Source organism: Lygodium microphyllum, chromosome 20 (genome assembly GCF_053477565.2).
Source record: "Lygodium microphyllum isolate KBCC chromosome 20, Lygodium_microphyllum_v1.1.10, whole genome shotgun sequence".
Taxonomy (NCBI): Eukaryota; Viridiplantae; Streptophyta; class Polypodiopsida; order Schizaeales; family Lygodiaceae; genus Lygodium; species Lygodium microphyllum.
The window spans coordinates 125,830,886-125,841,927 of NC_141154.1; the positions used below are offsets into that span (position 1 = coordinate 125,830,886).

At 36.3% G+C, this 11,042-nt stretch overlaps 1 protein-coding gene across 1 annotated transcript; it reads left to right on the forward strand.

Annotated features, from left to right (window-relative positions):
- Positions 1-3,598: 3,598 nt before the first annotated feature.
- On the forward strand, positions 3,599-7,573 carry LOC148019358 (remorin-like). The gene is made up of 6 exons (XM_087701361.1): positions 3,599-3,738; positions 4,484-4,800; positions 5,019-5,093; positions 5,210-5,297; positions 6,617-6,698; positions 6,789-7,573. Exons 2-6 carry the CDS (start codon positions 4,593-4,595, stop codon positions 6,987-6,989), a joined length of 654 nt encoding a protein of 217 aa, XP_087557487.1. The 5' UTR covers positions 3,599-3,738; positions 4,484-4,592; the 3' UTR covers positions 6,990-7,573.
- The last annotated feature ends 3,469 nt before the right edge of the window (positions 7,574-11,042 follow it).

The window sequence follows — 11,042 nt, forward strand, 5'->3', positions numbered from 1 at the left end:
AAGATAAATGAGATAGGAGAGGAACGATTTAGTAAGTTTTACATTATGTTATTAATTAGTAAATTGGTTATATTATGAATTACTAATAGTTCACACACACACACACACACACACACACACACACACACATACACACACACACACACACACACACACACACACACACACACACACACACACACACACACACACACACACACACACACACACACACAATATCTTAGTGGGCCATAGAGGAACCTCAATGCAAGATTATAATGATTACATATAGTTGAAAGAAAGGGGAGAAATCAAATTCAAAAAAAGAAACTCAAAATTTTAAATACGAATAAAAGAGGAAGAGTGTTGTACTCAACTACAACATTGAGACAAAAAGGGCATTAGGATAAATGTCTAAAAATTTTATGGACTGTGTCCATGGTTCATGGCTTCTCTATCCCTAAAATATGACTATACATTATATCTTCACTACAATAATTTTGCTTTTAAACCAATAAATTGAATTTTCTTTTCCCACATTAATTCAAAACTAGATATTTCAATGGTTGAATGTGGGGAAATATTGTGATACTCACTTATCTAATCTAAGAACACAAAGGACATCTTTGTGACAAGTTGTGCATTGAATGGCAAAATGTCCCTAAACCTTGGTACATCAGGAGTGTACGCTCATGAAATTTGAAGTGGCTTCCTATTTGCCCTCCATAGGGCTAGTTTCTAGACTCAATATGGAATGTTTACCCGATAAGCTTCACACACTTAAGAATTCTATGGGTATGTTCATGTATGCAAATTCCAATTGAGAATATGACAATGCTTTGAGTTCTATTTCAGCTTGGAATTTAGTGAGCTCGTTTCATTTTTCACCCTTTATAGTAGGACTTAAGTGACTAAAGCCCCTTGAATGATTGCCAAAATAAGGTGTACTAAAGAATCTTACATGTTCTTTTGCAAAAGATGAGCATAAACTTAGGGTTCACAAAATGGTTTTTCAATATTCATGATAGGATCTAGGACTAACATAGGCAATTCAAGGGAGTATCATAGATGATTTTTGTTGATGGAATATCAAGTGACAAAGAAAGGTTAAATTCCTAAAACTACCAACATCACACAAAAAAACATGCAAGAGGGAAGCACCATAAAGTTAGTAGATGACCTATTTCAAAGTTTAGATTCCTAAAACTACCAACATCATGTGCACCCAAAAAACATGCAAGGATGGAGGGGAATAAAAGTTAATTGATGATCCATATACTAGGTTGGAGTAAACATGCAAGAAGTGCTTCATAATAGGGCAAAAAGTGCATGCTAGCGGGGAGAGAGAGAGAGAGAGAGAGAGAGAGGCAAACATGAGGAATCAAATTAATGCTTTCACAAAAAGGGTGGAACGAAGGTAAGTTCCCTAATTGGATTGCACAATTATGCCACAATTGAGGTAGTATAAGGAAACAATTCTTAGCCCTACTAACTTTGTATAAAAGCAATGCTTCTATCACACCTTGTAAATAAAAACCCATCAAGGCAGTATAAACACAAAAATGATATGTAAGAGGAGGGTCCCGACTACATTCATGTTTGCTTAGAAACTTGGAAAACTTTCACAAAGGCCTACCTAATACTCATAACAGGTGAGCGATAAAATCTCATTCAAAAGCCTGCCTAATCATATATTATTATCTTCAAAAGTATTGTGATGTCTATGGATAAAAGTCTTGTCCTCCGCAAAAATAACCAACAAAATAAAACAAGATGACAATTTACGCCACATTGTATCTTCCCTTGCGATTGGCCAATCACTCATCCTTGCCTATTCACAAAGACAATATACACAATATACATGTTAGAAGCATTATTGCATTATAAAGCATATTATTGGTATTAAGGCTCTAACTTAAATTGCTTAGGGGTTTTCAGGTTCCATATTACATATATTTTCGCTTATATTACTAGAGATTTTGTAGATCGTAAGGCTTTTGAGCCATTTGCTTAAAGGGTGGATTTTTTTTTGAAATTTTTAAATGCACTTCATCATGTATTATCATGTGGGCTAGATAAAACCCTTGCCCTTTACAAAAATAACTAATAGGGCACATTTATCCTACATTGTATGCTCCTTACTATTGGCTAATAATTATTCACCCTTGCCCATCATAGGAACATCATTCATGAAAGGCATCCTTGTGCTAAACACAAAAACCTTTAACTAGAAATTTTGGAGGGATATTAAAATGGAATTATGTATTTTTCTCATTAAAGACTTTATAAATTCTCAATGTTTCAAACCATCTTCTTTAACATTCCAAGGTTTTTCCAAACTCTTCAAAATATGAAGGTGTTTTCCAAAAAACCTAAGATTCATTTCACATCATTAAGCTTCCAAAATAAATACATAAATTTAAAAATATGCAGAAAAAAACCTTCTTCTTTAGAATTTGAAGGTTTTTTTTAGAAAATTTGCAATTGGTTTTACATCAATCCATATAAACCAAAATACAATAAAACCAATATAAACTAAAATATGATAAAATCAATGAATGGTTAAATAAATAAGTGAATAAAGAATTAATTAACAAGGGTGGAGGGGCACACAATGGAGCATTATCCTTCATTTGTTTTAGTTACTTTTTCAAAAATATAACAACAAAAATGTTAGATTTCCAAGAGTTTAGCATCCAAACTTAGGCTAATTGTGGAATAAGTTTTAAACAAAGATTCACTAGGCCACCATACCATTTTATGAGCATATACCTTAATGGACAATGCTAACAATAAATAAATAAACATAAGCACACCTAGAGCATTGCATTAATGTTTCTTAGAAGAGTTTCCAAAAAAAAGGGCAAGGGATGCTTTTTCCCTATTTGTTCCCATAAGCAAATTCTGTTTCTATGAACAATTTCAAGAAGGATTGATTTTGCTTTGAAAAAAAGGGAAACCTTAAGTTGAACATAACCAACTCCTAAGTCAAAAATAATAATTTTTGAACGACAATGTGCCATGTTGCGGTGCCAATGAAAGGCAATGCTAATAAATGGAATGTAGATTAACACGAAAAGACAACATATTCACTTCAGTAGATTAAAAACTAAATAAACAATAAAGATATTTGAATAGTAAACGTGGTATTAAATATTGGAGAATTTAGGACTCATTTACATATCGACTTGTCGAAATGTTTCTCTTTCGAAGAACACACTTGTTTTCCTTTGTATATCGTAATAAATTGCAAGTGAATTAAAACTAGATATTAATAAATGCATGTTTAATTATTAGATGATATAATGATATTAGGAAAAGAAAGTGATCGAAAGTTGAACTAAATCCATTTTTAACAGAGTAAAAGTAAGACTAATTTTCGACTGACAATGGCCATGTGACGGTACCGAATGCATAGTCCCTCTAACAAAAGGCAATGCTAATAAATTGTAAATGAGTTGAAACTAAATAAATAATAAATATAATGCCAACAATAAAGATAACATTCTTCCATACAAATAGCAAATATAATTTTGATAATAAACATAATAATGATGATGATAATGATAACAATAATAATACATGCAATAAAGATAATTGGAAAATGTAGTAAGGACTCATTTACACGACCACCTTCTCAAAATGTCTCTCTTCCAGAAGAACGTGTTTTTGCCAGCACCTTTCGGCAATCACGACGAGGGAATACAAGCTTCTTCGGCCTCCATCGCCTGCTGCTGCTGCTGCTGCTTCTTCTCCCAGGTTAGAATATCTGCAATCACACGCCATAGCCTTCCTCGGCTCTCTCACAAGTGCGTTCTTTTTGTTTTTTCTTCGTATGTGTCTGCCTTTCCTATGTAATTCCCCCCCTTCCCTTTCAGCAGTTCGTTTTTCTATTTTGCCATTTCAAGAGATCAACAATTTCGGGCTGTGCAGGAATCCTTGGTTGTTACAATGCTTTGATTACAAGGAAATTACCAGTATTAGCAAATCAAATGTCAATATCAGAGAGGGAAGGGGGAGTGAGCCGATTAGGTAGAGTCAGAAAATTATTTCAGGGCATGCTTGAGAATGGGGGGCGCTGTCCTCTGCATGACCTTGGAAACCTTCTTCTGATCTTTTTAATTCTAAATTTGAATCCAAAGAAGCAGCATAGTCTGATCATGTCCATTTTGATAGGATGTAATTGTGAAAATTAGTATATCTTTTTATTGCTTCATTATATTATTATTAGTATTAGTATCTCTTTGTTATTGCTTTTTATTTTATTACTTTTATTGTACGTGGTAGCTAAACCTTCTTTCTTTAAATCTTTATGATTACAAGAAAATACAGAGACACAGATTTGAACCTCCATCTATCAAGCAGTGTTTACACCTGGAAGTACTTAATTAAAAAGGAAAAACTGTATATTTGCCTCTCTTTATTTTTAATCTCATGGTCTTGGAGTACCAGGTTATTGCCCTCCCATTCTTTGCTTATTTTTTGGCCTATTTTTATTCTCCAGTTTTCAGGATAGAGGAGTTCAAATTGGGGTTTATCTGCTTGCTAGAGTGGTACTGCAGTTCTGTGTACAATTGGCAACCCTGCAGAGAGAGTCCCTGTTTCTTTTTTGAATGGAGGAGCAACTGCAGCAGCAACAGCTTGCTGATAATAGCAGTGTCAAGCTTGAGTCTGTGAAATCAAATGAAGAACCACAAAGTGTTGATCCCCCCGACGATCACGCAAAAGATGAGTCACCTCAGGACTCACAATCTGCTTCAAGGAATGATATACCACCTGCTGCAGATCAATCCAAGGCCTTAATACCGCTAAACCCATCAAGTAAGATTTCTTTCAAGTTAACAAATGGAACATTAAAGCCCACATGAAAAAAATGTGTCAGAGTTAGGAAAGCTGCAAGACTTTATTTGAAGGTCTGTTTCTTTCGAAATTAGCATATGAATCGAGAGCATTCACTCAACCTCGTGCATCAGCACTTTGGTTCATGCAAACCTGTGATGTAAAAGTTATTCGTAACAAGGCTTTATGATTTACTGCAGAGGACATAGAGGGTGAAAATGTTGATGAGTCTCCAAACAGTACTCTGTCTATGGCAAGGGGATCTTTAAATCGAGGTGGACTTTTCTTAATTTCCATCCTTTTCCCAAATTTTTGAAAAAAGTATGTCTAATATTCTCTGGAAGGCAGTTTCTCCAATTCTTAGCTCGATAAACATTTGAGTAAATGGCAGATTTGGTGTTGGCAAAGCTGAATCAAGAAAGGACAGTTTCTCTGATCAAAGCATGGGAAGAAAACATTAAGGCAAAATCTTTGCACCGGTAAGTATCAGATACTCTTTCAAAATGCAATACATTCGACGTGTTCAAGGTTGTCTACGAACCCAGGCATGCACACTGCCCATGCATGCATACATGCAGGCTGGTCACTTGTGAATTTCTCATCTGTGCATTCAGCATTATAACTTGCCAGGGTAGTTTGAGCAAAAAGTCGGTAGTGTTGGTCTATATAAGGGTCTCTGATTCCCTCTCTCTGCATCAGGCTTCGGTAGCTGTATCCAACCTGTCGAAACAAAGGAGTATGTTCATTTTAAAACGATTGGAATTTTTCATTGTTGGTAGTCCTGACAGTAAGCCCAATTTATCTGTCTTGCAGATGATCATCAGTTCATGTACATTGGCACCTGATGTATATTTTCATTTAGGATTGAACATCAATCATAAATGAAAACATGCTTATCTGTCAATATAAAGCTATGAGATCATCTGTGTAAATGTCTTATCTGAACATTTCAAGGAAGACATACTTATCTGTTGATAGAAGGCTATGCGTGTCCCTTCCACTTTGTTTTATGAGGGTTCATGTGATTTTCCTTCATAGAAGCCCCATGCACATTCATGTTGTCTTCAATACAGCCAAAGCTTAGGGCTTAAAGAGCTCCTATTAAAGTCTACCCAAAGATGCATAGCTCGTGGGTCTTCTGGAGTTCATTCAATGTAAAAGAAAGTTACTTGCGTATGATGAAAGGTGAGCCCATGATCTTCTAGGATCAGCTGAAGACTCGACTTTCTGTTTTTACTATGTGATCCTTCAAGTTGAAGCATTCTTTTCTGGGAGGATGACTCTGGTTTTGCATTTGTGCAGGGAGAGGGGCTTGTGTGTGTGGGGTTGGTGTGGTGGATGGTTGTGTGTGTGGGGTTGGTGGGGTGGATGATGGGCATGTGTGCAGGGGACCATGGGGGTGATGGAGGTTATTGGATCTTTGAAATTTTCAAATACATTGATTAACCAAAGGTCTATGGACATACAGGGGTGGATAGAACATTTTTGATACAGCAATGAAGGGAAGAAGGAATCTTTTTTGTGTTATACATTGTGTATTGTCATAAATAATGTAGTGGACTAAACATTTTTATGGTCTATGAAAAGTGTGATGTATGAAAGATGTTTGCTGTAGGACCTGAGTTTATGAAAAGCAAACGAGAGGGCAAGGGGATGAGGGGGAGGGAGTTGAAGGAGCTTAAGGATTTTATGTACTAGCTCTTATATGAAAGTGATCATAGTACATACAAATGGATTATAAAGCCTTCATGTAGATGGTTATCTGACAAGAAGATGCCATGTTCATCTTCGCTGACAGATACAATAGGAAAGTTGCAAAGATCTCAGCATGGGAGAAGGCCAAGAAAGCCAAAGCTGAAGCTGAGTTGAGAGCACTAGAGGTTAGTATCCTGAGTATTGTTGTATAACAGCTAATATAAAATGCAGGCAGATGTTCTGTGGTTTTAACTCTGGTTGTTTTTGGACTCCAGGAGAAATTGGAGAAAAAGAAGGCAGCTTGCATTGAAAAAATGAAGAATGAGATAGCTTCAGTTCACATGAAAGCAGAAGAAGAAAGAGCACTTGCAGAAGCACACCATGGAGAGGAAACAGTCAAAGCAGAGGAAGAAGCAGCAAAATTTAGAGCATCTGGAAGGCTGCCGAAACGGTACCCGTTTTGTTTTGCATGCTAATCTGTATCCCATGCACAGGACTTCCTGAAGTTCTTGCAGAGATGTTAATACTGATAACGGGAGGAGCTCACAGCTTTACGGAGGTTTGTACATTTGGAGGCTACATTTTCTCTGTATATACCAGAAGAGTAGGTCTTCTGGTTATGTACATCACTGAAGGGGTCTCATCCACAATACAATATGCATCACAAAAACTTCAAATTTCACAAAGACAAGTTTTATATGTCCATGAAACAGAATGGGACCCTTAGAATGTGGAGGAATTATAATACACAATCTATAATACAAATTTGATTTACTAAGCTCAACTGGAAATGAGAGTTCTGCAAAGGTAGGTGTCTTCTACATCCACTTTGAAATCCTGTGATTGTAAGGTGCTAGAAATGCTGCAAAACCAATCCCAAAGTGTATTTCCAATCATGTGTAATGAGTTGATTCGTTGCAATCAAGCCTGAGCAATATAGCTCCAATTCAAGATGTCATGGGAGGCTTGGCTCATGATAGCTGAGCATAAATTGGCAGCATAAGTTGATCTAATGACTGATTATAAGTTTCTGTTGGGAGCTCTTAGTGATGCAACTGATTAGCCTGAGTTTATGCTGCCCATACACTGATGTGATGTTCTCACCTGCATTTATACTTTAGGGTTCCTCAAATAGCTTCAGCACAACTTTTGGTTGATGGATTTATCTCCCCCTAAAATCAGGCTCCATGTCCTTTGAATTTTCCACACTCCTACATTGGAGGCTGTATTCACACCTATTAGGATGAGTGTGGCATGCAGGTTGTATGTACGACATATCGAATGCGTGAGTGACCAAAAGAATCCATAGAAAGGCCTAAATTTGATGGTTATCGTGCATGTTTTTGGCTATTTTCATGCATTAAAGTTTTTAAAAATTCTAGCTATGACATGTCTAGTTGAAGATGTTACCTGCTATTTTTCATTGATATTATGCATAACATATCTAGATTTGTATGTAGCTTGAGGCTCCAACAACATATATTGAAGGTATCCTTGAAAACTTATCTATCACATGAAATATAGTAGGCACCCCTACAATTTAGGCCTTGGTCGGCAGTATAAATCTTCATTGACCTTGTTCACATTCCCCAACCTTCCATGTGCTCACACTAATTGCAAAAAGCTTCACTTTTCAATAAGGCTATCAGACTCCCTATTTTTAAACATTACTTGTTGATGTGATACCTTTATTTGGCCAAGTTTCAAATGACCGCTCTCCTTCACATCATCGTCATTTAGGTAGCAATGTACCAAGCCTTGGTTGTGCACAAAACCACCACACCCACATTCCCCAACACACACCACAATAAATAATGATTTTAATCATATTTGAAAACCAAATATGTTGTGCTTCAATTATTATTTGACACAGACATTCACAAGACGTGGGGGTGATACTATATAAGCATAATGTGTCCATATATTTTTGCATATACATTTGGGACATGTAAAGTTGTACAAAGCTCCACTTGAAAATTTTCTTTTGCATATCTTCACTTTCTTGTTATACCAAGAATAAAGGCACAAAATGAATGGTACCTCCCAATTATACCCCAATAACCTTCCAATTAAAGGCCAATGTGTTTTTATGGGAGTATAAGAAGAAAGTGAAGATATTATCCAATGCCCATCAACGCTCTTACAATGTGCAAAGCACTAACATATGCATGGTTATCATCTATAGCATATGCACATAGACCTAGTTTTAAGTATCTCATGATACTCTTTACCTCCTCCCAATGCTTTTTGCCCGTGTTTGCCATATTATGCCTACTAATCACTCCCAATAATGCATAGGCAATGTCTAGACATATAACAACCATGGTGTACATCAAGCTACCAACTATTGATGCATACAAAACCTTAGCCATTTTACCTTTCTGCTTATTTGACTTGGGGCTATCTTCTTGGCTAAGTTTCAAATATGGAGGTAATGAAACATTGATAGCCTTTCCTCTCTCCATATTGAAATGCTCAAATACCTTTCTAATATATTCATCTTGAGAAAAATAGAGTATCCTTTTGTCTCGATATCACATAATGCCCAAGTCTTTCATATCAAAGGTTTCATACAACCTCTTCTTTATAGCATCCACATCCCATAATAGACTTCCTAGCAATAAGCATGTTATCCATACATATGATCAAGATCATAAGACTACCATCCCTAGCCTTCCTAGTGTTAATTAGTCTTACTCCTAGTGTTTATCTGAGATTGCATAAAGGCATCAAACTTATGATGCCATTCCATGGGAGCTTGTCTCAAACCATATAAGCTTTTATGTAGCTTACACACCAATTGCTCCTAGCCTTCCATAACAAATTCCTCAGGTTGTCATATGTTAATTTCCTCATGCAAGAAAGTGGTCTTTGCATTCATCTAAACCAACTTCATACTCTCTCTAGCAACCAAAGCAAGAACTATGCAAAGGATGGTCATCTTGACTACTAGTGAGAATATCTCATCAAAGTCAATCCCCTTCTTCTACTTGAATCCTTTGGCTACCAATCTTGCCTTGTACATAGACCATGCATCAGATGGAGATGTCTTCAACTTGTAGACCCACTTACATGGTAATGCATGTTTTCCCTTGGGCAAAGAAACTAGCTCCCAAGTAGAATTCTTCTCCAAAGAATACTTCTTTGACTATGTAGCTCTCTTCCACTTATGACTATCATCCCTAGTCATAACATTTGCGTAACAAGAAGGCCCATCATAATCTATGACCATGACATAGTCTAGAGATGGAGTATATCTATCTTGTAGTTTTTAGGAACCCTCATTCACTTGCATAAAACTAGCTCAACAGAATCCTTTGGCTATCCCACCTTTCTATCTGATAAGACATGAGGTTGTTTATCATTTCATAGCACTGCCACTATAGCATTTGCTAGTTGTCCAAGCCCTACATCATGTGGAATAGGTCATATAATCTGCTCATGTGATGGCTATCCATCCTTCAAAAATACCACTTTGTATATCTCAATCATTTTGATAGGCTTCTTATGTATCTTATTCTCATTAAAGATGAAATCATGGTTGGATATTGCCCTTCTAGATTCAGGATCCCACAAGCGCACCTAACTCTTCATAGCTAAGAAAAATGGACTTAGGATCAAGCCTTAGGGATATGCATGAATGCCTCATAGCCAAAAATACGTAAGTGATTATAACTAGGTCTCTTGCTAGACCATAAATCTTTTGGTATCTTGCTATCCAATGGTTTGCTAGGAGACCTATTGATCAAATGTACTATTGTCTTTACACCATCCTAAAATCTATTAGTGAGACCAATATTAGAGAGCATATTACGGACCCTTTCTTGCCGAATGGTTCTATTTATCTTCTTAGCCACACCATTTTGAGTAGGATTCTTAGGAGCTATCAACTTTCTTTTGATACTATGGCTTGCACAAAAGTTTAAAAAAGCGTACGAGTTGTACTCACCACCATTATCAGTTCTTAAGCACTTAATCTTCTTTCTTGATGATTTTTTGCAAATGCCAAGAGCTTTTGAAATGCATCTAACACATTACTCTTTTTTTACGAAGCTGATAAGCCTAAACCTTCCTTATGGCATTATCTATAAAAGTGACAAAGTATAATGCTCTACTCAATGAAGTTGTGGGCATTGGCCCATACAAATTGCTATGAATCAATTAATCAAGGCATTTTGATATTCTACTTCCACTACCTTCTTATGTGCCAATTTCATTTCTTTGCAAAAAGACAACACTCACAAAAATGACAATCAGAAAAATTTCGACAATGAGCATAGTTCAAACGACATAAAGCTTTCATTCCAATGATGGGTATATACCCCAAACGGTAATGCCATAAAGAAATAGATAGCTATTAAGTGATAGCTACAACATGGTTTTTAACACTAGACGCGTGCAAAGGATATGAAGTATCAAATTTTTTGCCCTTTGGCCATAACAAGATCTCCCATGTAAATCTTTCACACATGCAAATATCACTCTACGACCACAATAATCAAAGTGTCATTTGTTGATCAAACTTTTTA

Coding starts and splice junctions, on each gene's coding strand:
- LOC148019358 (XM_087701361.1), top strand. CDS start 4,593: ATGGAGGAGCAACTGCAGCAGCAACAGCTTGCTGATAATAGCAGTGTC. Junction 5,094..5,209: donor AAGGGGATCTTTAAATCGAG/GTGGACTTTTCT, acceptor AGTAAATGGCAG/ATTTGGTGTTGGCAAAGCTG. Junction 5,298..6,616: donor AAGGCAAAATCTTTGCACCG/GTAAGTATCAGA, acceptor CTTCGCTGACAG/ATACAATAGGAAAGTTGCAA.